General features: G+C 47.8%; 1 protein-coding gene across 8 annotated transcripts in view; it reads left to right on the forward strand.

Moving 5' to 3' along the window:
* CNOT2 (CCR4-NOT transcription complex subunit 2) overlaps nt 1-26,459 on the forward strand; it is a 119,644-nt gene that overhangs the window by 75,285 nt on the left and 17,900 nt on the right. For 7 of the 8 annotated variants that reach the window (XM_007666308.3, XM_007666304.2, XM_029078596.1 and 4 more), the window contains 6 exons: nt 9,318-9,384; nt 15,182-15,329; nt 15,942-16,124; nt 18,736-18,815; nt 21,672-21,797; nt 25,604-25,728. In XM_007666308.3, coding sequence (XP_007664498.1) covers nt 9,318-9,384; nt 15,182-15,329; nt 15,942-16,124; nt 18,736-18,815; nt 21,672-21,797; nt 25,604-25,728 — 729 coding nt within the window. The remainder of the gene's footprint in view (nt 1-9,317; nt 9,385-15,181; nt 15,330-15,941; nt 16,125-18,735; nt 18,816-21,671; nt 21,798-25,603; nt 25,729-26,459) is intronic. The other variant, XM_029078597.1, reaches the window with a different exon arrangement.

Consider the following 26,459-nt stretch of genomic DNA (forward strand, 5'->3'; position numbering starts at 1 on the left):
CTCCCAGTTAGGACCTTAGCACTTTTCACTCCATCTCTGATCTTGCGGTCGAGTCATCTCCGACCCACAGCGACACCGTGGACGCATCTCTCCCAGAACGCCCCACCTCCATCTGCAGTCGTTGCGGCTGTGCATCCGTGGCGTTTTCTCGTTAAAAATACAGAAGCGGTGTGCCGTCGCCTCCTTCCGCGCAGTAAACTCGAGTCTCCACACTCAACCCTCTCCCATGCCGCTGCTGCCCAGCACGGGGGAGTTTTGACTTGTAGCAGATTGCCTTCCACTCGCTGGCCACTGGCCAAGCTAGGTTTGGAAATAGGTAGGCCTCCGCGTGACTCGCCCTCCCACTGTCGAAACCGATAAAGTACTGGAAGCTCTCCAGGTGTGACCCTGAGAGGGGCCATCTTTAATAATAATTGCAATTTCCCCCACTTCTCAAGAACCTCCAGTGGTTGCCCAACTACCTCTACGTCAAATAGAAATTTCTTACAATTGGCTTTAAAGCAATCAGCTTCCCCCTCCTACCTTATACCTCCCTGATTTCTTTCTACAGCCCAGCACATTCACTCTGTTTCTCACTGTACCTCGGTCTCATCTGTCTCGCCACTGAGCCCTCCCCCACGTCCTACCTCTGTCCTTTAACTCCCTCCCCCTTTGTATCTGACAGACGGTTACTCTCTCCACCTTCAAAATCTTATTAAAAGCTCATCTCTTCCAAGAGGCCTTCCCCTACTAAACCCTCATTTTCTCTTCTTCCATTCCCTTTGCATCGCCCCTGCATCTGGATTTGCAGCGTGGCTTAGTGGATGAAACACGGGCCTGGGAGTCGGAAGGTCACGGGCTCTGATTCCGCTTCCGCCACTTAGCCTGCTGTGTGACCTTGGGCAAGTCACTTCACTTCTCCGGGCCTCAGTTCCCTCATCTGTAAAGTGGGGATTAAGACTGTGAGCCCCACGTGGGACGGGCACTGTGCCCGCCCTGATTTCCTTGTATCCACTTAGGACAGTACCTGACGCTTAGTACGTGCTTAATAAATACCACAATTATTATTAAACTTTTACCTTTTATTCACCCCGCTCTCAGTTCCACAGCATTACGTACATATCCTTATTTTCATTTATTTGATGCCCGCCTTCTCCTCTAGACTGTAAACTCTTTGTGGGTAGGGAAACGCTTCTACCCACTCTGTTTTATTGTGCTCTCCCAAGTGCATAAAACGTTATTTTGCACAAGGTGAGCGTTCAGTAAATGTGAACGACTGTGGTATTTGTTAAGCGCTTGCAGTATACCAGGCATCGTACTAAGGGGGTAGATGCACGTTAATCAGATCAGACGCGTATGGTTCCCCCCTACTTCTCCCCCTCTCCATCCCCCTCCTTTGCGTCTTGCTTCACCAGCTCTCTGACTTGCTTGCTGTCTTTCACGCTCTCGTTCCGCCCTTCCCTCTCTGGCGATACCCCGAGTGTGCGTCTCTGCTCTTATCTCCGACTCTTCCTCTCTTCCTCTCCAATAATAACAATAATAATCATGGTATTTGCTTATGTGCCAAGCTTCTGTGGTAGGTAGATTTGAAGCAGCTCAGACACAGTCCCTGGCGTCTTCCACTGCCTCCGCGTTTCTCCGAGGGTTTTGCTTTCTTACGTCCCCTAGAAGCAGCGTGGCCTGGTGGGAAAAGCACGGGCCTGGGAGTCAGAGGACCTGGGTGCTAATCCCGTCTCTGCCCCTTGCCTGCTTTGTGGCCCTGGGCAAGACGCTTAGCTTCTCTGTGAATCAGCTTTCACATCTGTAAAATGAGGAGTAAATCCACCTCCCTCTTATTTAGACCAAGCCCCAAATGGGCCCGATTATCTTAAACCTACCCCAAGCACTCAGTACAGTGCTTGGCGTATAGTAAGTGCTTGGCAAATACGATTATCATTACTAGCCTTTCTTAAGCTACCTCTTGATCTGACTGCTGGAAGCAAGTGAATCCACGTCCGTCTGGGGGGGTCCTCCAGATGTGGAGAAGAGTTCAGTTCCGTAGAATCCATCAGTCAACGATATGTATTTAGTGTTTACTGTTTTGCAGAGCACTGTACTGAGGAGTCTCCCGTGCTTGGGAGATTACAGTACAGCAGAGTTGGTAGATACGTTCCCCCCCCCCCCCCAAGAAGAGCTTACAGCCTGGAGACAAAATATAATAATAATAATGTTGGTATTTGTCAAGCGCTTACTATGCGCAGAGCACTGTTCTGAGCGCTGGGGTAGATACAGGGTCATCAGGTTGTCCCACGTGAGGCGCACAGTTAATCCCCATTTTCCAGATGAGGTCACCGAGGCCCAGAGAAGTGAAGTGACTTGCCCACAGTCACCCAGCTGCCGAGTGGCAGAGCTGGGATTCGAACCCATGACCTCTGACTCCCAAGCCCGGTCTCTTTCCACCACGCTGTTTCAAATATCCTTTTGAAGATTGGAGTCCTGTACCTTTCAGGGACCTGGAAACTACTCTTGTGGGCTTTGTCCCAGTCTCTGGAAATCTCTTAGCAAAGCGACCCCTTCCCTCCCTGTTTCCTCAAGAGAAAACCTGTTACCTTTACCGGAGCATTTCTGCTGTTATCTTCAGGTCAGTTTCTGAAAAACCGATTTAAGAAAACCGAAAGGAATATGAGTCCAGGAGTAGTAATAATAGTATTTATTCAGCACTGAGAGCCGCGGGGGAAATCCACAGGTGAGAAATAGCATTCCTGGCCCTTAAGGGGATCACAGTCTAAGAATAAGGGAGAAAAGGGGGCTGACGACAGGCGTCCGAGGAAAACTGGAAAAAGGAAGCACCAAACCACATGAAATACGAGAGCAGTGATGAAATACAACAAGTGAAACTTAAAGAGGAATCAGTCGAGCGGGGGTATTTGTTGAGAGCTGACTGTATGCAGAGCACTTTCAAGCATCGTGGCATTTGTTAAGTGCCTACTGTGTGCCAAGCACTGTTCTACACACTGGGGTAGATAGAAGCTAATCAGGTTGGACCACAGTCCCTGTCTCTCGTGGGACTCGCAGTCTTGATTCCCATTTTCCAGATGAGGTAACCGAGGCCCAGAGAAGTGAAGTGATTTGCCCAGGGTCACACAGCAGCCGGCATTAGAACCCATGACCTCTGACTCCCAGGTCCGTGCCCTTTCCACTAGGCCGTGCGACTTCTCTAATCCAACAGAGATAACGATACAATAGAGTTCCCTGCCCACAGGAGCTTCCAGTCTACGGGGGGAGAACAGCATTTAAGTACATTTAAGCACAGTCAGGGGAGCGGGAAGGGGCCGTGGGGAGCGGAGCGGCGTCTCGGGCCGCTGGCAGCTCAGAGCCCGGAGGTGCCCGTCGGCCTCCGTCACAGGAAGTGCCGCCAGCTGCAGCCCCCGCCGCAGCCTTCCCGGCGTTCTAAGTTTCGTGGCTCCTCTCGAGCCCTTCCGGGGCAGGGCAGAGCGGGGCACGACGAGACCCCAGGGAGGCGAGCGGCGCGGGGCGCGGGCGTTCCTGCTCCGTGATCTGGTGCGTTGGGGGTGATGACGACGGGGATGACGATAGCCAGAATTATGGCAGTTGTATTTATCGAGCGCTTACTGTAGGCAGAGCACCGTACTAGGCGTTTGGGAGAGGGCAGCGTAGCAATAAGCAGACACGCTCCCTGTCCGTAATAAGCTTATAGTCTAGAGGGGGAGAGAGACATTAATAAAAAGTGAATTACGTAAGTGCTGTGGGCCCGGGAAGAGAGGTGAATCAAGGGAGCGAGTCGGGGCGATGCAGAAGGGAGTGAGAGAAGAAGAAAGGGTTTAGTCAGGGAGGGCCTCTTGGAGGAGATGGGCTTTCAGGAAGGCTCTGTTGTGGGGGAGAGTGATTGCAGGATACGATGGGGGGGGGGGGGGTGATCCAGGCCAGAGGCAGGACGTGGCGAGATAGACGAGAAGGAGGCACAACGGGAAGGTTAGCATCAGAGGAGCGAAATGTTGCGGGCTGGGTGGTGGTAGGAGAATAGTGAGGTGAGGTAGGCGGGGGCAAGGGGATTGACGGCCTCACAGCCGACGGTGAAGAGTTTCCGTTTGAGGCGGAGGTGGATGGGCAACCGGGAGTTTCTCGAGGAGTGGGGAAACGTGGACTGAACCTTTTGGTAGAAAAGTGATCTGGGCAGCAGAGAGAAGTATTTGTTAAGTGTTTATTTTAGTAGATGGAAGGTAATCATTTTGGACACCGTCCCCGTCCCACTCGGACCTCTCTCGGTCTAGACGGGAGTAGGATTTAATCCCCATTTTGATAGACAAGGAGACAGAGACACAGGGACGTGAAGTGACCCGCCCAGGGTCACCCAACAGACAGGTGGAGGAGCCGGGATTAGAACCCAGGTCCTCCGACTCCCAGGCCCGGGCTCTTGCCACTAGGCCACCCGGCTTCTCGTGGTAGGACAGGGCGGCACGCCTTGGGGATGAAAGGTGGTGGGTGCGGTCACGGCGACGGTGATGGAATTAATAGTTGTATTAGTGATAACATTGACTGAATACCCACTTGTTGCAGGGAACTGTATTCAGACCCTCGAAAAGTACCGAATAACGGACTGACACGTTTCCTGCCCAAAGGGAGTCGTGTACTCGTAATCAGGGAGACAAACGTAAAGATGCCTGCAATCAAGGTGGTCAAAACTAAATAAAATGGACTGGTCTTCGTGAGTGCTAAGGAGAGTGTATATAAATTCAGAAGTGCTAGAGTTGGCCGAAGGGATGATCTGGCTCAAGGGGCTGGGAAATTCAAGTAGGATAGGCTTTTTTTATGGTATTGGTTAAATGCTTACTGTGTGTCAAGCGCTCTTCAAAGCGCCGGGCTAGTCGTTCATTCAGTCGTATTTATTGAGCGCTTACTGTGTGCAGAGCAAGATTAGACCGTAAGCCCGTCAAAGGGCAGGGACTGTGTCTGTTACCGATTTGTCCATTCCAAGCGCTTAGTACAGTGCTCCGCACGTAGTAAGCGCTCAGTAAATACTATTGAATGAAAAGCTTGGAAAGTACAGTTCAGCAGTAGAGAGAGATCGTCTCTCCCCACCCTGGGCTTACAGTCTAGAAAGGGGGAGACGCACATCAAAACAAGTCGACAGGCATCAAAACAAGTAAACGGGCCTCCGTAGAAATGTATAGAATTTTAGATGTGTTCGTATAGGCGCAAGTGCTGTGGGGCGCAGGGGCGGGCAGAGCTTAGGGAGCGAGTCGGGGTGACGAGGGGGAGGTGAGGAAAAGGAGGGTTTAGTCTGGGAAGGCCTCTTGGAGGAGGTGAGCCTTCAGTAGGGCTTTGAAGCGGGGAAGTGTGATTTTTTTTTTTTTTTTGGCAGATGTGAGGAGGGAGGACGTTCCAAGCCAGAGGTAGGATGTGGGCCAGGGATCGACGGCGAGACAGGCGAGGACGAGGCCCGGTGAGACGGTTAGCAGCACCAGAGAAGCAGTGTGTGGGCTTGGGATGGAGACGGAGAGACGGGAGCTGTGGTAAAAAGGGGCAAGGTGGTGGAGAGCTTCGACAGAGACAGGTTAATCAGGTCGGACACAATCCTTGGGCTCCCAGTCCGAGTAGGAGGGAGAGCGGGTATTGAGTCCCCGTTTTGTTGCCGAGGAAACCGAGGCACAGAGAAGTGAGGTGACTTGCCCAGAGTCACACTTTCATTCAGTAGTATTTGTTGAGCGCTTACTGTGTGCCGAGCACCGTACTAAGCGCTTGGAATGAACAAGTCGGCAACAGATACAGTCCCTGCCGTTTGACGGGCTTACGGTCTGATCGGGGGAGAGCAGCCGAGCTGTAGAGCTGAGGTTAGAGCCAGGTCCTCCGGCCTTCAGGACATTTTTATCCCCTAGGCCCCGCGGCTTATGTTGGAGGGGGTGAGATTCTAGGAGGGATTTGAGCGGGCGGAGAATTGTAGTCTGCCTGACAAGTGGGGAGGGAGGGAGTTCCAAGCCAGAGGGAACCACATGAGCTAGGGATCAACCAATCAGTCAGTGCTCTTTATTGAGCACCTTCCACGTGCGGAGTACTGTACTAAACACTTGGGAGAGTTGGGAAACTCCTGGTGATCCCTGCAGATATTAAAATAGAGCTAGGGATAGGCGCGTAAGCGCCGGGGGGATCGGACATCGGATGCTAGGCGAGGTACGACCCGAAGGGTTAGCTTGGGAGGAAGGAAGACAGCAAATGGGGGGATGGCTGTGAAGAGAGCAGATACGGCAAGATGGGAAGTGGACAGCTTTGACGGGCCGAGCCGGACGTCGGGAAGGTGATCCGGGAAGCGGCGTGTGGTGTGGATCGGAGCTTGGCGACTGGCGAAGCAGCTAATGCGATAAGCTTGCCGTGGCAGGGCTACGGCGCGGGACAGGAGAGTAGCAAGTTGGATAGAGAGGAAGGGGTGGATCGGGAAGAACTCGTGCAGGAGAAACCGCCGGGATTTGACAGCAGACCGGTTAAAGACGAAGTACAAGGAATAAAACCGAAAGAGCAGCAACCCACAGGTATTTTTCCAATTCCGATGAATCCAATTCTGCGGTCGCCTTCAATCCGGGTGCAGTTCGGGGTTGAAACGACATGTACGTCGAGCGGTATTTTCAGACTGTGCCGAGTGCTGCCAAAGGTACCAGTTAGGCTGGATGCGGTCCTAACCCCACAAGGCGTTCCCCGTCTAAGAAGGGGGGAGAATAGGAAGTGGATCCCTATTTTCCAGATGAGGTAGCTGACTTGTCCAAAAATCACACGGCAGACAAGTGGCGGAGCCGGGATAAGAACCCTGGTCCTTCTGACTCCGAAGCCCGGGCCCTTCCCTCTAGGCCACGCCGCTTCCCTGATAATTTTAACAGCTGCTTTGCGGATCTCTCTGCCCCCAGCCTCTGAGCTCACCTTTTCGGTCTGAACCTCACCCGGCGGCCCTGGTCATCTCTCCGAAGGCCACCCGGCACCCGTAATAATAATAACGTTGGCATTCGTTAAGCACTCACTGTGTGCGGGGCACTGTTCTAAGCGCTGCGGGAGATACAGGGTAATCAGGTTGTCCGCGTGAGGCTCACAGTTAATCCCCATTTTACAGATGAGGGAACCGAAGCACAGAGAAGTTAAGCGACTTGCCCACAGTCACCCAGCTGACGAGTGGCCGGGCTGGGATTCGAACCCACGACCTCTGACTCCCAAGCCCAAGCCCTTGCCACTGAGCCACGCTGCTTCTCTGTCTCTCCACTCCCCAAAACCTGTACGGCGTCCTGGGCCTCTTCGGTTCCCTTCATGTCAAGCAGAAACTCCACACGGTTAATAATAGTAATAATAGCGAAGGTATTTGTTAAACACGCACTACGTGCCAGGCACTGTACTAAGCGCTGGGGTCAACTGGTAGCCATGCCAATACTTAGCACGGCCTAAAAGCATTTCTCAGTATACGTGCTGTTACTCCTCACACTTAATAATAATAATAATAATAATAATAGCAATAATGACGAAGATATTTGTTAAACACTTATTATGTGCCAGGCACTGTAGTAAGCGCCGGGGTTAACTAGTAGCCGGGCCAATACTTAGCACCGCCTAAAAACATTTCTCAACATACGTGTGCTGTTAATGCTCACCGTTAGTAATAATAATAATAATGAAGGTATTTGTTAAACACGTACTACGTGCCAGGCACTGTACTAAGCGCTGGGGTCAGCTAGTAGCTATGCCAATACTTAGCACAGCCTAAAAGCATTTCTCAATATACATGCTGTTACTCCTCACAGTTAATAATAATAATAATAATAATAACGAAGATATTTGTTAAACACTTATTATGTGCCAGGCACTGTACTAAGCGCTGGGGTTAACTAGTAGCCGTGCCAATACTTAGCACAGCCTAAAAACATTTCTCAACGTACGTGCGCTGTGACTGCTCACCGTTAGTAATAATAATAGTGAAGGTATTTGTTAAAACACGTTCTATGTGCCAGGCACTGTACTAAGCGCTGGGGTCAACTAGTAGCCGTGCCAATACTTAGCACGGCCTAAAAAGCATTTCTCAACACACATGCTGTTTCAAACCCAAGCTGTACCTGGATCGAAGGTGACTGCAAAATCGGCTTCTTTAGAACTGGAAAAACAACTACCGTGCGTGGCTGCTCTTTGGGTTTTATTATTTGTAGCTTGTCATTTTCCAGTCTCCTGCCCAATCCTGGTGGGTTTTCCCTGCACGATATCTTCCTGAATCACCCCTTCCGCTCCGTCCGAGCTGCTACTCTCCTGTCCCACACTCTGGCCTTGCCACCGCATACTGCATTGGCCGCTCTGCTCGTCTCCAAGCCCCAGTCCACGCTACAGTCCAGTCGGGTTGGACGCCGTCCCTGTCCCACCTGGGGCTCCCGGGCTCAATCCCCGTTTTCCAGATGAGGTAACTGAGGCACAGAGAAGCGAAGTGACTTGCCCGAGGCCCCACAGGAGACCAGCGACGGAGCCGGGATTAGAACCCCCGACTCCCGCTGCCGGGCCCTCTCCACCACGTCGTGCTGCTTGGCCACTTCCCCCTAATCGCTTTCTTCGTTCCTCCCGACTGGACCGCGCTCTCTCGATTCCGCGATTTCATTCCCTTCCTCGTGCTCGTTCCTCCCCTCCTGATCCCCAAGTAATAGCCTACAACCATATCAAGTCGGTCACTTCTAGCGCTTCCGGGCTCATTTACACCCACCCGCAGCACTTACGGAGAGATATTTATTCCATCGTGCATCCAGTTGTTTGTTGTGATTATTGTGTAATACTTTTATGCTTGACTCCCCCAGTTAGCGTGTAAACTCTCGTGGGTAGGGCATGTGTCACCAGCTTGTTTTGTTCTTTCCAAGCGCTTAATCGTGTACATGGCACCGAGAAGAACCTCACCAAGTACCATTTCCACTGCCGTTTCGCTTTATTCATTCGGTCGTATTTAGTGAGCGCTCACTGCGTGCGGAGCGCTGTACCAAGCGCTTGGGAGGATACACAGTAACAACGGACACCTTCCTGCCCACGACAGGCTCACAGTCTAGAGGACTTGATTAAAACTGCAATTTCCATTTCGTCCTCCGAGTCCTTCCAGTTAGCGCGTCGGGTCCATTTTATCGGAGAGAGTGTTCGTTTTCATTTATTACCGTTTATATTTTGTGATCACGCTGCCTGTTATTGTTCTGAACTTCTTCTGGGAATTGATAGCTTAATAAAAATGGAATCGAATTAATGTAGTGTGCCGAGCCGGATTATAACGCTGCACTTCAGAATCTTCGCGCTGTAATTTGTGTCATTTCTCGGGGCTTTAATCTAATTCATAATTAATTTGTTTGTAGATGCTGGCATCACCATCAACATCAGGTCAGCTGTCTCAGTTTGGGGCAAGTTTATACGGGCAACAAAGTAAGAATTTTGCAATTTCGTGGTCCTTTTTAAGAGTAAGAGTTGCTTTAATGTACATTTATATATGGGCTTTGGGAAGGGTAGGCAGGTAACTTTCTTTGCTTTTCTTATATTATTGTTTATCCTCTCATGCTTGCTTATTCTGCATGTTTCGATTATTTTGGGGATAGAAATGTCGGAATTCCATTATCACGAATTGGGTACCCTAATTATATTTCTCTATAAAGCAGTGTGCAGTCGAACCGACATTATCCGAAAATATCTACATCAGAAGCTAAACGATAAATAAAAAAAATCGAGACCAAACGCATTTATAGGTCAGATGAAAGCAAACAAATTGCTTTGGATTTTATCTTCAGTTTTTCCAAAAAGCAAAATGTACGTGGATCGTAAAAAACTGGCATACCGCATTACGCTGCGATTGTGTCAGGAAATTATTTTGTGTTTCCTTTTTTTTCCCCCCGTGCCCTCTGGTTTCTCCCTTGCCTTTTTTAGACATGAATCGGCTGCTACTTAAGGAACAGTGCAGTAAAAGCCATGCTGTCTGGCATTTCATCAACTAGAAAGCTCTAGTAACCCGCATTTCTGCTGTTCTCCAAATCGAGAGCAATCTTGGCCGATTGATCCCCGACGGGGGAAAAGACTAATGCCAGACTCTATTTGAATTCTTCGCAGTGGAAGGGAGGGGTCGATAAAGTGAAGCAATCAATGTCAGTCACGTTTATCGAATACCTCCTGGGTACAGGGCCCCGAACTAGACTTTGGGGAACAGACAGGGGAATTCAGATTCGTTCATCTGTTCCTCCGCTTGTATTTATCGAGCGCTTACTGTGTGCAGAGTGCTTGGGAGCGTACGGTATAACAGTGAACAGACACGCTCCCTGCCCACCACGAGCTCACGGTCTAAATGCGAGGACCTTAACAGTCTGTCGGGGAGATGGTCGACGAAATGAACAAATAGGTTGGACCCTAAGCGGTTCTTCCGAAGTCTTCCGTACGAGCCCTCCTGGGGAGACCTAGCAAGGTGGTAATAGGCCAGGCCCCGTCCGTTGGTCGCAGAGGTGCTCGGCCGGTTTGGCTAGGGCAGAATCCCCCCTCTGAATGTCCAGCGCCGGGGAGTTTATCCTCACTAATTGAGGCCTGCTAAGATTTAGCTCGTGGTGGGCAGGGAGCTCGTCTGTCGAGTCTGTCAGCTGGCCTCTAGACCGTCAGCTCGTCGTGGGCGGGGAATGTGTCCCTTTATATGTCGAACTGTACTCTCCCAACCGCTCAGTCCGGCGCTCTGCACACGGTAAGCGCTTAATAAATACCACCGATTGATACAGTGACCTCGGTTTTACGTGACCCTCGCACATCATCTGCACGAACTATGCGAAGGCTCGTCTGGAGAGGTTTCCCCGTGGCAACCCTGACTCGGGAATTTACTGGAATTTTTGTCATGCTGACAGCCTAATAGTAACAATAAAAATAACAACATTTATAATGGTACTTGTTAAGTACTTACTACGTGCTAAGCACTGGGGTAGATACAAGTTTATTAGGTTGGACACAGTCCCTGTCCCACATGGGGCTCCCACTCTCAATCCATCTGTCAGATAAATACGACCGAATGAGTGAGGTAACTGAGGCCCAGGGAAGTGAAGGGGCATGCCCAAGGTCACACAGCAGACAAGTGGCGGAGCCGGGATTAGAATCCAGGTCTTTCCGACTCCCAGGCCCGTGCTCTCTCCATTCAGCCACGCTGGTTTCGGTAGGACCTGTTACTCAGTGAACTCGTACGCTCTCGACGGGCCGCAGCAGTTTCCCGGAGTAAGAACAGTATGTTTGACATTCTGTATATCAATTCTGGGTAGGGTTCCCTACCGTCCAGCACATGAACGGAGAAGCAGCGTGGCTCAGTGGAAGAGAGACCGGGCTCGGGAGTCCGAGGTCATGGGTTCGAATCCCGGCCCCGCCACTTGTCAGCTGTGCGACTGTGGGCAAGTCACTTCACTTCTCTGTGCCTCAGTTCCCTCGTCTGTAAAATGGGGATTAACTGTGAGCCTCACGTGGGACAACCTGATTACCCAACACTTAGAACAGTGCTCTGCACCTAGTAAGCGCTTAACAAATGCCAACATTATTATTATTATGAGCATATTCTCATCGATCAATCAGTGGTAGTTATTGAGCGATTACTGAGCGGCAGGGCACTATACTGATCGCTTGGGGGAGGATAATACAGTAGAATTGAGAGGTGCCTTCAGTGGCCTCTAATCTTGCACACTACTGCTTTGTAGGTGGGCTCTCTGCCTGTCGCCAGCTATTGCTTAGGAAGCACCTGGTATATATTGCCAGATGTCTGTAAAAAATTGTACTTTTTTCGGACTAACGGGAAAAGAAATGGTCTGGCGGGAAGATGAGTAGACATTTAAGGGAGCATTTAAAAGAGATTAGATTCTTAGGGAAGTGATGTGGGTCCAGTCAATAAAAACAGAGTAGCAAATATTTCCAAATCTCAGTTCTGAATTTAGCAGACCTTTTTGCTTTCCATTTTTGTCCGGTAGCCCAATTAGCGTGGATTTTAAGTAGGCTGAGAACCTCAACTTTCATAAGTGATGCTAACATTTGTTTTAGAGAATTGTGCGGAAACCTTCCCCTGCAGAAAGCTGGGCTTGTAATTACATCAAATGTGGGTAGAGATAAACACTTGTTTACTGAAGATAGCCTTCCCCAAGAACCTCAGAAACGCTAACTACACTTCCAAGGAGGAGTCCACCACTTTAGTAGAGGCACATCTCAGCTACCCTGAAGTAGCTGCCTTGCATCTGAGATCATTTGTCGCCTACTCCTTCTAAACTTTTGCCCCAGGGATGCTTTACTTGGAGCAAGGCACAGTGTTTGGACAGCGTGCTACCGGCGATAGGACCAGAGCTCCGTGTTTCCCGGGCCTCGAGTAACTGGTCGAAGAGCACTAGAAACTTCCTCTTCGGGAAGGCTTCCCTAACTTTCTTCCCGGGAGGAAAGGCACGCTACGACCGGGGATTGTATCTGCCGTGGTTCTGTCTTTTCAGGAACAGAATAGGCTTAGCTCGACCGTTATTGAGTTTTTCCTATTGAGCCGTGAGGATTTTATGAGCTTTGCCTGCTGTAAGTCGAATAGTGGATAATTAGTCTGTTGTTACAGTTATTATTATAGTATTTGTTAAGCGCTTACTGCGTACCGAGCGCTGTTCGAAGCGGCGGGGGTAGAGACAAGGTAATCAGGTTGTCCCACGTGGGGCTCACAGTCCCCATTTTCCAGATGAGGAAACTGAGAAGTTAAGTGGCTTGCCCAAGGTCACACAGCAGAAAAGTGGCAGAGCGGGATTAGAACCCACGTCCTCTGACTCCCAAGCCCGGGCTGTGTCCACTAAGCCATGCTGCTTCCCTGTAGTGAAACATCAATTGGTTTTCATCAGACAGCAGCTTATTATTAAATAGAACACAGTCTACATTTTATTGAATCATTTTTAAAAAAGAGTTATTTTCTAAACCAATTGTCTCCTTCTGGGTCAAGCAGAAAATAGGAATCCTTTTCAGCTCCAATCCGTATTTCCAGGTAGTCATTAATTTGATTGTCTTGCTTCTCGCCATAATTCTCCATTGAGATAAATTGAAAAAGAAAACTATTTTGAACTCTGTTGTCATCTTTTTTAAAAAATAGCAGGAGTTAGTGGAAAGTGATCTATCTATTTGGCAATTTATTTAACTTTTCACCCGCTTTGTCCTCCCGTGCATACTTATTATTGTAGCCCACACATTTAGGTTCCAGAACTTGGGTTTGGGGTAGTGTTAAAAAACAGTTTACATTACTTACAGATAAATCTAAAACACTTAAAATCGTCTTCTTTTTCTCCATAGTTATAATTGAGCGCTTACTGTGCGCAAAGCACGGTTCTAAACTCTTGGGAGAGTACAATATACCGACGGACACATTCCTGCCTACAGCTAGCTCACAGTCTCTAAGGGCCAACTTAGCTCAGACCTGATGGAAAGGAAAATTTTGGGTCTGTTTTACCCAGCGTCAATCTAAGCTGCAGTTATCAGAAAACCTGCATTGTGACTGTTTAATCGAACTTGGAAAATATAGACATTTTAAATCTAGGATTCAGTATCCAAGAGGGTGGATTACTAGAGGTTTTGTTTTGCTTCTTCCTAGCCCTTTGGTGTTATCACTACTCATTAGCACCTCTGCAAGGGAGCAAGAGATGGAAGAGAATTTTAGCCCATTAAAATCCTCTCCTGCTTTTTAATTCAAGGCCCTTTCCTCGTTTTATTCTAAAGAGAGCAGGGAATCCTCATAGAAATCATATATTTGGAAATAGTCACTCCTCAGCCTTCTCTAGCCTGAGGACTCCAGAATTCCTTCCATTTTCCTTATGGGATGACTTCTTCATCTCCTTACATAAGTTTTGTCACCCGTCTATCAATCGTTGATACTGAAGTACGGAGAGGTAGAATTCTCTAATGAGCGGAGAGTATCCCAGAAAAAGCACTTCCCAAGTCTTGCGGCCACTAATCCTGTAATGTAGACCCGCAGTACGATTGAATCTACAGTAAGTACACGCGGCATTACTCTTTTATTTGAATTCCGAGCATCTAGAAACAGCATCCAGGTCATTCCTGTCGTAGGTCGCCTTAGCCAGCCTTTCCCCGTTCTGTACTTTGGTCCATAATAGCTTTAAATTGCATTTCCCATCTTTGAATTCGAACCCGATTTTTTTTAAGAGGACCGTTTCCCCAATTTATCAGGACGACTGTGAGTTTTTCAGTCTTTCAGTCCCATCCAGTTTTGACGTCTGCAGATGTGGAATATAGTTTCCATTTCTCTGTCCAGATCACCAATTAAAAAAAAAAAAACCACTAGTCCTAGGTCTGGTCCCTGAGGAGTATCCCTGTGGCAACCTCCCCCGCCCACCCCCCCAAAAAAAACTCTAGGTGAATTCTGAGCCGTTAATGGCTCTGCTTTGGATGCTACCCGTGAGCCAGCCGAGACCAAATATGACCAATCGAGGCTTCACCTTTTCTAGTTTCCCTGAGGTAAATTAACAGCTGCAGCCATTTTACTGTAAATTGTCTAGCACTGTTAGAGATGCAAGCTTAATTTATAAATACGATTGAAAAAACAGTGCGAGGCTACGTATTTTTAACATACGTCTTGAAAGGGACCGGTGAATGAAGGACTTCAGTTAAGCGGGATTCCCTTTCCTTATCTGCCTTTTAAACTTTTCCACTTTCTCGGCTTATGGTTTTGACAGGGCAAATCAAAAGGTATATCTGTTTTTAAAATGAAAACCCCCTACAAGATGGTGACATTTCATAAAGTATGACACTTTGGACGGAGGTAATACATTACGTATTTAAAACTGTACAAAAGCGAAACACCTTTTCGTATCACGACTCTTAAGCTTCCAAACTTCCTGTAGTCGATTTTATCAGTAAGTCAATGGCAACTGTAGAGTTTTTTTAATTGCACAAATTGAACCCCCCGCCCCCCGATTTATTTAGAGTTGAAATTAAAGTGAATATAGATGGGTAAAAAAAAAAAAATCCCTTGAACTTGCCACCATTTTATTCACCAGATTTCTTTCCAGAATCTACTTTAATTGACCAGATCCTGTTAGACGTATGATTTTTCCGTTTTACCCCTTTGAAGAAAATATCCATGATGGGATAGTGTGAGTTTTCCACTTCCAGCGGATGGGAAGCACGTGTGTTCCTTTTGACGATGAATTTCCCCACTCTGCATTTTTTCCTCTTTTTCCTTTTTTAATAGGTGCACTAGGCCTTCCAATGAGGGGAATGAGCAACAATACTCCTCAGTTAAATCGCAGCTTATCACAAGGCACTCAGTTACCTAGTCATGTAACGCCAACAACAGGGGTACCGACCATGTCACTTCATACGCCTCCATCTCCCAGCAGGTATTTTTTGGTGAATCAGAATATTTCTGCAAAACATACAGTTGTGATGAAAACAGTCTGGCTGTGTTTTTCGTAAAAGGAAAACTCTCCGGTCCCTCCGTTTTCTGGTTCAGGGCATCTCACCGCCAGAAAACAAATAGACTGCCCGTACGTTAGAGGACGAGGCTTTCTGTACGGTCAGAAATGCCTGACGTTCAGCGGCGGTCAGGAGCGTTTCTACGCGACCGGGCTGGGGGAGCGAGAGGGCGTATGCCGACGGTCCGGCGTACTGGACAGGATGGCCTCACTTGGCCACGCTCCGATATCCGGCAGTCATGATATCAAAATAAAAAGCGGGTACGGAGCCAACGTTTGCATTATGGAATCTGCGAGAAGAGCTTAAGTTGAACGCACGTTGTCAATCGTCTCGGATCTGCCCACCCTCCGTCGGATTCCAGAGGTGGGGGTCGGGGGAGGAGGTGTGGGGAGAAGGGAGGAGAGGCAGACCCTTCTAAGAACGAGGTCATTTCAGCTCAGAGAGCCATTTCCCAATCCCGGGGTCCGCCGGATTTCTTGTGGGGACCTAGGAGGAGAGTTGGAAACTTACTTTGGTGTAACGGGTTTGTCTTTCAGAGGTATATTGCCTATGAATCCTAGGAATATGATGAACCACTCCCAGGTTGGTCAGGGCATTGGAATTCCCAGCAGGACAAATAGCATGAGCAGTTCAGGATTAGGTAGCCCTAACAGAAGCTCGCCAAGCATAATCTGTATGCCAAAGCAGCAACCCTCTCGACAACCTTTTACTGTGAACAGGTAAGGTGGTTCGATCGTGTGCTCTGTTTGGTCTTTCGCCTTATCACCGATGTCTCTGTGTCTCTGACCCCTCTATTCTCTGGCGACGTCTGTCTTAGGCCTTCCCCTCTCCGGCAGTTCAGCAGTCAGGTAGAGTCTCCACAAGATGCCAGAGGATCAGGGCTGCTGAGAAGGGCTTCAGAGGCCCCGGCCCCGGGGGGCGGGCTGGGGAAGGGCAGGAGGGTTGTAGCACGTCCCCATTCTAAAAATAGACCCCCCCCCCCCCCCCCCCAGGGAGCAGCCGGGACCTTCAGATAGGGAAAACTCTTTCAGTGCAGTACTTCTCCTTTTTTTTTTTTTTTTCCAAAATCCCTGGCTTTACAAAAAAAATCCTCCGAAAAATCACGGCGAGATGTTTAATGTGAAGAGCTCCGTTCTGGCAGACGGTCTCATCCTAAGTGCCCACTGGCCACGTTCCGCTGGCGCGTTCTCCCTCGTCCCAGCGAAGGCAAGAGACGCGTGCAGTACAGGGGCCGTCCGTGCGAATGAGAGTAGAGAGTGTAGAAAGAGGTGGAAGATCAATTAAGTGATCGATCTGCAGATTGATACACATTCAGTCCTCTGCTTATGACTAATTAGACTGAATGAAGAAATGTTTACCAAAAAGGGATCTCTGAAGAAGCCTACCCACGATGTTATACCGTTTTGTTTTTATATTTTCTCCCCCCCCCCCATATAATTACAGCTTGTGTTAGACCAACAGAGCAGCAGGCTTGGTTGGCAAACTGAGTCTTTCAGGCCTCTAAAAGGAACCTGTTACCCTGTCAGGAATGTTAATATTCCTTTACGGGAACTTGATTGGAGAAAGGTTTTTGGAAAAGTTGTAAGTGGGCAATGATTGAGATGAGACAAGAGTTGCAGAAGGCCCTTTCTTATCTCCTTCCCTGGGTCTACTTCCTCTTTTAGGTTTTGCCCCCTGCAAATACTTCAAATATTTTAGGTAGTTAGCACATTTCCTGTTTACTGTCGCCTGGCAAATTCCAGTTCTTTGCTTTAATCTTATGCTTACATTCGATCCCTTTCTAATTTCATTTTTCTGATTTTTTTTTTTTTGTTACGAGGAATTGCCCTTTCGGCATCCTCTATTTTTTTTAAGCAGACCGTAATGTTGTTGGATTTGTTACTGTGTACTGTAGTGCCTCTCATTGATTGTGTATGTTTTTGAATGGATTTTGTCTTCGAATATTTTAGCTTCTGTTGAGATTTATTGAACTTTCGCTTGTAAGTTTGTTCTTTGAAGTTGCCGAACGACCCCCCCGCCCCAGAAAGCTCACCAGCACTGCTCTGAAATTCTCACAGAATTTTCTGTGATGAGGTTTTAGGTGTTGGAAGTTTCTGGTTTTATCATTTGCATGCATTTGTTTTTTAAATGGTGTTTCCTTAATGCATACTATGTGTCCAGTGCTGTTCCAACCTCTAAGGTAGGACAAGTTAACCAGACCAAATACAGTCTCTTTGCCACATGGGACTCAAACTGCCAGAGGTATTGAACCCTCATTTTGCAATTGAGGAAGCTGATGCACACAGAAATTAAGTGAATTCACCCAAAGTCACACAGCTGGCCAGTGGTGGAGCTGGGATTAGAACCCAGCTCCCCTGACTCCCAGGCCCGAGGTTTATCCACTAGGCCATGATTATGTTTCTGAAATTGCTGAAATATCCCTTTGTCCTTGCCTGCCCAAGGGGACCAATAATGCCCACAATGATGCACTCTGTATCCAGAGAAATGGCAGTTATGGGGTTGTATTTCTGATTTTTATTAGAATTCTTACTTGTCCGGACCCAACTTTATTTAGCTCCACTCGCCATTCTTTCCAAGATTCTTTTTATGATGCTGAGCGTAATGCTGCAAGTAGAAAATGATGCGATTTGGACAGAAAGAGTGAAGGTTGCATAGTAATAATAATAATAATGATGATGATGATGGTATTTGTTAAGTGCTTGCTATGTCCCAAGCACTGTTCTAAGCACTGGGGTAGATCCAAGGTAATCAAGTTGTCCCACCTGGGGCTCACAGTCTTAATCCCCATTTTCCAGATGAGGTAATTGAGGCCCAGAGAAGTAAAGTGGCTTGCCCAAGGTCACACAGCAGACAAGTGACGGAGCCGGGATTAGAACCCATGTCCTCCGACTCCCAAGCCCACGCTCTTGCCACTGAGCCACGCTGCTAGCTTGGCTCTTACGATAGTAAGCCAGGGCAAGTGAATCCTCTCCAAGTGAAACACCCGTAGGTGGGTGAAGTGTTAGGCCCTCGGACTTCCTGTTTACTGTTGCCTTCCGGTAGCCCAGAGGGAACCCTGACAATATTTATGCTCTACCACGGTGCTGATCTATTCGGACATTCTGCGATTTCCATATCTGTAATAGAAAAGCAGCTTTAATTGGGCCGATAACAAGATAATTAACAAGGACACAGAAAAGCAAGGAGTACTGAATTTAGAAAATTATGACCAGTACTGCTTTCTAACCTGACTGTATCAGGAACACGAAAGAGACAGTGTCCAGTTGTTTCTCATTTTCCTCAAGTAAATGACAGCGATTTTCAATCTAAAATTATTTTCTACGCACACAGTATGTCTGGATTTGGAATGAACAGGAATCAAGCTTTTGGAATGAATAACTCCTTATCAAGTAACATTTTTAATGGAACAGGTAAGCTTAATTTTGGGAGGGTGTCCTGGAAGAAGCTTTAAGTCACGAGAACCCTAAGACCATGTAAAATGCTGGCTCTGATGTGTTGTGTTCCGGCTACGCAGGAATCGTGGCGAGAGATTGCCCCTTCTCCCGTCGTATTGGACAGATTGAGCCTTTCTCCCTTTGGCACGGAATGCCAAACTGGCTCAGAGGGCAGAACAGTGGGAGGAAATGTAAGGCAGGGAGTGCATGTAGGTGGAAGTAATCCACCACAAGCCTACCGGACGATGGACCGTGAGGGTAGCGTTCATGGCCGAGGAAACAGGCCTTCACCTTCGATGGGTTCCTTAAATTATCCATCCGGTATATGGAGCGGCAGCCAGAACGTATCGACAGAGTTTCAGGCGCCGTCAGGAAAGGTTTCGAAAATCAAACAGAATGGTTTTACCGCTGTTTCAAAGCTATGTGAATTCACACTTACGAGCCGGTAGGCATTTCTGGCCGGTGCATTTTAAGAACGATGTGACAGGCCCGGAAAAGAAACCAAGAAGGGCGACCAAAATCTTCAGGTGGGATGGAGCCGCTCGTGGGGAGGAAACAGAAAAGACGGAGAATCGGGTGACACGAAGGCTTACCAGGCCGGGGGCGATTGGGGCGGTGTTGGGATCGAAGCCTACGATGCCGTATATTGTGTGGACAGGGTGAGCCCGGAATTGTTTACCACCAGATCCCACATAAGAGGACACTTGTTGAAATTCGATGGGAGTAGCTTTAAATCACCGAGGAATACTTGTTCACAAAGTGGGTAAAGATGTATGGAACCACAGGAAATGGGGCAGGCAGAAAAACAAGTATACTGGCAGACCCCCCCCAGTTCCCAACAACCACAGTACCTAAAATCCGGAGCCGCGTCACGCACTTAATGCCGACGTAGCCCCGTCTGACATTACATCCAGTCGCTGCCGGAAAATCAACTCCCTTCCCGCCTCTTCCTCCTCCTCTTACAGTGTTCACTTTTCGCTCTGCCCTGTCCTGAGCAGTTTTCTGGCCTCTTTAGACTCTTTTCCCGGCCCCTCCCTCTCCTGTTCCTCCCTAACCCCCCTCATTAAAGAAACAGACTAACAAAAACAGTACAGGGGTGATATGGCCTTATTCCAACGATGTTACTGAACTTACCTGGCTCCCAACCCCTTTGGTCTGTAGCAGCAGTGTGGGCCTGGAGAAACCGATTTAATCCAGGGGCGCAGGTTCAAAGTTCACGGTGCCTAGGCACTAGAGGACGGAGATCGGAGCCATTCAGGGACCTTCAAGACAGCAAGGTTCATCGGACCTCGGGGCGGAGACCCAGGTATCCAGGCATTGGGAGGGGGACCCAGTAACGAGGGGAAGGAGCTCGAGAGACACAGGTTGAGAGGATGAACTTGGGGTGTGCAGGAGCAAAAACGTCCCTGAACACAGCTGCAGTATGACATTTCACATTTTCGGAGAACATTAAAAAATTAAAAGTGTGCATTGAAAATGTTCTTCTTTTTTCCATTGGGAGCAGAGTAAAATAAGCAAAAACTACCGTCAGCCCCCTCTCTTGAACACGAAACGTGAAACGGAACCCGAGGAAAGCTAGCAGCTTCTAAACGAATGCCCGAAAATGATTGGAAACATGTTCCCAGGCCCCAGGGCAGCTGGATGCAAGTGTGGTTGCCCTGGGCCCCGTAGAGCCGGATCCCGAAAAGAGGTCAGGCAGTCAAGCAACTCTTCTGAAACGGAGATTAAGAGCAGAGCTCCCTTCAGGCTGGACTTTCCGAGTAGGGAAGGTGGTGTAGCCAGCAGGAGGGCCCTAGGCAGTCCCTTCCCAGGTGCATTTCCTGGATCTTCCCGTACCCCAAGCCGGAGCTGCTTCTCAGGTTGTGATCCTGTAGCGTCGGAAAAGTGCTCTGAAAATTACCTCACGGCCTGTATCGTAGTAATGAGTTGGTAGGTCTCAAACCGGGAAGGGCCCGGAAGAATTTTCCAAATCATCGCTCAGGTCCTTCCCCATCGTTTTAGAGACAAAACCAGCACCTCGGTCCTGTCACCTCCTCGGGACGGGAGAGAAATGGTTTGTGTTTTTTCTTCCCTTCTTCTCTTCCCTCCCTCCCCCTCTCCCATCCTCCCGGGCAGCTTCAAAGCCAAAAGGTCTCAGGCTGGGAAAGGGAGAGTGGCTCTCGGAGCGGCCAGGGATGTAGGGTTCTCTCCCCTTCAAGGGTATCTACACCTTTGCTCCCCTCGATGAACCCCGAAAACATACTGTGACTCTTCCAGGACAGGTCAGTGGAGCAAAAGCGAAAGACCTGTATGGAAAGGAGGAGGAAGAGCAGTGGAGCAAAAGAGAAGAACATCTGTGGAGAGGAGGGGGAAGGACGGGGGCACTACCTCCCATCGGGCAGGGAGGGGAGGAGGAGAAAAAAGAGGGAGCCGGGAAGATAGCGAGCCGGAGCCGGGGAGCCGTTCGACCAGCTGGGAGAGAGAATAGTAACAGCAAAGAGGCCAGGCCTTCCGAACCAGTCTAGCCCTCAGATTTCCCCGTAATCCCTTTCCTCAGTTGCCGGCAGACCAGCCCTTTGAAATGGTATTTTCCAAACAAAAATGATGAATCATTTCACACTTAGCTCCCGGGTCTGAATTCCCCAAGATTTCAGGTATCCGCGTGGCAGGCAGGGTTTTGTCCTACCAACAGCGACGTTCGGATGACTCCTCGGCGACTTCAGGTTTGAGTCGTGCCTGCCCACGCTGAAATGAAAGTTCTCTCCGGGCTAGCCGGTAGAGTTGGTGTTCGGCTCGACCATCCCAAAGAAGCATCAGAGGGATTAATAACCTGTTTTCTTCATTGGCGTTTAGATGGAAGTGAAAACGTGACAGGATTGGACCTTTCAGATTTTCCAGCGCTAGCAGACCGAAATAGGAGGGAAGGAAGTGGCAATCCAACACCGTTAATAAACCCGTTAGCCGGAAGAGCTCCTTACGGTAAGCTGGTGTTCATTCAGTAGTATTTATTGAGCGCTTACTATGTGCAGAGCACTGTACTAAGCGCTTGGAACGTACAAATCGGTAACAGATAGAGACGGTCCCTGCCCTTTGACGGGCTTACGGTCTAATCGGGGGAGACGGACAGACAAGAACATTTTGTATTTCAAATGTGTATTTTAAAGGTGTATTTTAAATGGCTCATTTAAATGAAATATAAGTTTTCCAGATGTGTGATACTAGCTGAAAATCCAGTATTAGGAAAATCGGAGAATTCGTGAACACACAGTCCTTCTTTCAGTGCCATTTTAGCCTGTACGTGTGACTATGTCGCTTGAGAGATTCATCATCGGGAAATACCCTTTAAGATGGAAATGTGAAGGCATAGGTTGTGATGTTCAAAAGAAGATTCTTACAATTTTACTTTCTTTTTCAAAGCAATTCCATTGCGTTCCCCAATACGGCCATAATATGTCCTCAGAAACGTGTAGCATTCTTTCCTGTAGACTTTCATGCAGTTTGTTAGATTCTGTTACAGAATCACCCCATATATAGTAACTAAAGACTACAAGTAAAAATTACACTATATATATCTTCTCCTCTCAGTTATTCCCCTCCCTTGTTCCTAGGGAGTTTTTTGCTCCTTTTATTTTTTTTTTTTTCTGAAATGGTATTTGTTCAGTCGTATTTATTGGGCGCTTACCCTGTGCAGAGCACCGTACTAAGCGCTAATTCGGCAACAGAGACAATCCCTACCCAGCAGGCTCACAGTCTAGAAGCGGGGAGACAGACAACAAAACGTGCTTACTACGTGTCAAGTACTGTTCTAAGCACGGGGTAGATGCAGGTTAATCAAGTCGGGGACAGTCCCTGGCCCACATGGGGCTCATAGTGTGAACAGAAGGGAAAACAGGAATTGAACCCTCATTTTGCAGTTGAGGTAACTGAGGCACAGAGAAGTCAAGTGTCTTGTCCTAGGTCACACAGCAGGCAGGTTGGTAAAGCGCGATTAAAACTCAGGTCCTCTGACTCCCCGGCCCCGTGCTCTTTCCCCTTTGCCCTGTTCTTCGTCCTCTTCCCCTTACTCTCCCACCCCAAACTTCAGTTTGGGCAGGCGTGTAGCCAAGTAGGGTCGTGTAATAGTCCTTGAAAATCGAACTCTTGTCATTCATGACTGCATTGTGGGATATATTTTCCCATAGATCTGTTTATATGTTTCTGATAAACGCGTCCCTTTGAAAACCTCTGGAATAGTAACGTGAAACTAGGCATCACTCACCTATTCTTGAATCAGTCGCTCCCAATGGTATTTATTGAGCGCTTACTTTAGTCTTTGCTAAAGCAATTCCTAGCGTAATGTCCCAGCATTAACTAAATGAGAAGTTGTCGTGTGAATATGAATCTTTTAAAGGAGGCTGCAGATGCCTTTGAACATCTCTCTCCTCCTGGATCCCCTTCAGGCATGCGTATAACTGCATCTGCTTTTTTTTTTTAAGTGGATGTAAGACTACTTAATTCCAGAATATTAGCTGATGGTGGAGAGACTCCCAACTCCTTCATGTGTGTTGGCATCTTGGAGTGATGCATTGGACTGTTTTTGTTGTATTTGATTTTTTAAATAGCATCTGTTGAGTACTTCCTATGCACCAGGCACTGTACTAACCCGTGGGGTAGGTACAAGCGTGGCTTAGTGGAAGGAGCCCGGGTTTGGGAGTCAGAGGTTGTGAGTTCTAATCCCGCCCCTGCCACTTGTCAGCTGTGTGACTTTGGGCAAGCCACTTCTCTGTACCTCAGTTACCTCATCTGTAAAATGGGGATGAAGCCTGAGAGCCCCACGTGGGACAACCTGATTACCTTGCTGAGAACAGTGCTTGGCACATAGCCCTTAACAAATGCCCTCATCGTTATTATCGTTATACAAGCAAATCGGGTTGGCCACAGTCCCACATGGGGCTCGCGATCTTGATTCCCATTTTTCAACTGAGGGGAGAGGCACAGAGACGGGAAGCAACTTGCCCAAGGTCACCCAGCGGTCAGTTGGCGGAGGCAGGATTAGAACCCAGGTCCTCCTGCCTTCCAGGCCCATCCTCTGTCGGTGAGGCAGTGCTGCTTCTGCTGGCAACATGTCAAGCAGTAAGAGCAGGAGCTCGGGGCTTTATCATCATCATCAGTGGTATTTATTGAGTGCTTACTGTTTACAGTAAGACAGGGTTGAATCTTATCACCTTATCTGTTCATCCTTTATGCTGAATACTTAATGAGAGAAGTTGGCTGGGATGAAGACAAAAGAGAGGAAGGAATATAAACAACCTTCCTTATGCTGATGATACTGCCCTGCTAGTAGAAAGTGAAGATGATTTGAAAGGCTTATTATTAAAAGTTAAGGATCGGAGCAGAAAGATGGGCCTACATTTGAATGGCAAGAAAACAAAGATCATGCCAACTGGCAGTTTTAACATTTATAGTGGATGGAGAGAAGATTGAACATATTGGACAGTTTTTCTCTCCTGGGATCGATAATGATAAAGGAACCTAGTAGTCAAGAATTCCCCCAGAGATTAATGTTAGGAAGATTTACTCCGAGGAGCCTGGAAAAAGTCATGAAAGATGCTGATGTACCAGTTGCCACAAAAAATATAAATTGCCATTTCTCTGGTGTTTCCCGTGACAGTGAATGGATCCGAAAGCTGGACGGTGAAAAAATGGGATAGAGGATTTGAAAAGAATTTGAAGTGTGGTATTGGAGAAGGCTTTTGTAAATAACCTGCCCAAAAACAAACAAATGGGTTTTGGAAATTTGTGGTTACACCCTCCCTCCGAAATTAGCAGCTCATAAATGTCCTCATTGAGAAATTCACTTTCCATGCGTTTTGTTTAATTTGCCTAATTTTATAAGATGTGGCCAGTAGCCACCGCAAAATATTCCTTAACGCTGGTTCAGAATGTGGAAGTTAGCAAAAATCAGAACTAATGGGGAAGTCGTTATCATTAATGGTATTTATCGAGCGCTTACCGTGTGCAGGGCACCGTACTAAGTGCTTGGGTGAGTCCAACCCGACAGAGTTGGTGGACACTTTCTCTGCCCACGGTGAGCTTACAGTCTGGAGGGAGTGATGGTTATTAATATAAATAACTAATTTATAATATGCAGTTTATAGGCATGAGTATACGTGCTGCGGGGCTGAAGCTGGGACGGATATCAAATGTCCAAAGGTCACAGATCCAAGTGCAGAAGGTTGAGGGAGCCAGGGAAAGGTTCAGGGCCTCTGGGAGGAGGATTTGACCTTAATAGGGCTTTGACGGTGGGGTAAGTAGCGGTCTGCTTAGTGGAAGCTCCAAGCTGGAAGGAGGATGTGGGAAAGGGGTCAGCCTTCTCTTCTGAAGGTCATGGCTGGGTTCTTTGAAAATCGATTTTGGATATAGTGTTGCCAGTTACCTAGCGTGTTCGTTGTTCGATTTAGAAAATGTATGAGGGAAACCAAATTCCTATAATCAAATTAATGGCTTTGTTGCTATCGTTGCCCATAAATAATATTTATTAAGCATTCACATATTGCACTGGGCTGGAGGTCTGTCTCGCTTGTGTTGATTGAGATGTGAGTAGGAGAGCAAAATCAAAATTGAACAGCAGAAGTCTTTTCACAGCAGTATCTTAAATCCTAATTTAGGCGAGAATTGAACACTGACTTTAAAAAAGATGCGTTGGGAAAAATGTAATTAGGAAATCTGCAACTAAATTTTAATCATCGAGATAAATGTACCTTAAAAATCTCAACTCTACCTCCCCCTTTATTTTCATTACACAGTTGGAATGGTAACAAAACCAGCAAGTGAGCAATCCCAGGACTTCTCAATACACAATGAGGATTTTCCAGCATTACCAGGTTCCAGCTATAAAGACCCAACATCTAGTAATGACGACAGTAAATCCGTAAGTCACCGTGAGAGCTCTGTTGCTTTCCCCGCTCCTCCTGCCTTGTTTTAGAAACACTATATTTGACAATTCATAGTCATAGTTCAGTTCCTCTGGCCAGTGTAACCTTTGAAGAGCGTGAACAAGAAATGTAACCTGTCAGAAGAAAACCCGTTTTTCCTTGTCTTAGAAAATATCGTGAATTCCTGATGATTTCATGGTTCGTTTAGATTTTTATTATTGTCCCTGTCATCAGGATCCCGTAAACTCTGATTTTATTTTTTTTTAATGGTATTTGTTAAGTGCTTACTATGTGCCAGGCACTGTACTAAACACTGGGATAGATGCGAGCTAATCAGGTTGGGCAGAGTCCCTGTCCCCCATGGGGCCCACAGTCTTAATTCCCGTTTTACAGATGCGGTAACTGGGGCACAGAGAATTTAAGCGGCTTGCCCGAGGTCACGCAACAGACAAGTGGTGGAGCTGGGATTCGAACCCAGGTCCTTCTGATTCCCAGGCCCATGTTCTATCCAACAGGCGACGCTGCTTCAATATTTCACTCTTCTAATGACTTTTTCCTCACTGAGTCAGTTGTGGAGACTCTCCTTCTGCATTCTTGTTACTTGCTGATTTTGATCAGTCAGTTGAGTTATTTATTGAGCACTCCCTGCGTGCAGAGCACCGTCCTAAGCAGTCGGGAGACGAACCCGGCTTTCTTTTCCCGGTTCACCCGATGCTTTTTTTTTCAT

This window comes from Ornithorhynchus anatinus, chromosome 14 (assembly GCF_004115215.2).
Source record: "Ornithorhynchus anatinus isolate Pmale09 chromosome 14, mOrnAna1.pri.v4, whole genome shotgun sequence".
In the NCBI taxonomy this organism is placed as follows: Eukaryota; Metazoa; Chordata; class Mammalia; order Monotremata; family Ornithorhynchidae; genus Ornithorhynchus; species Ornithorhynchus anatinus.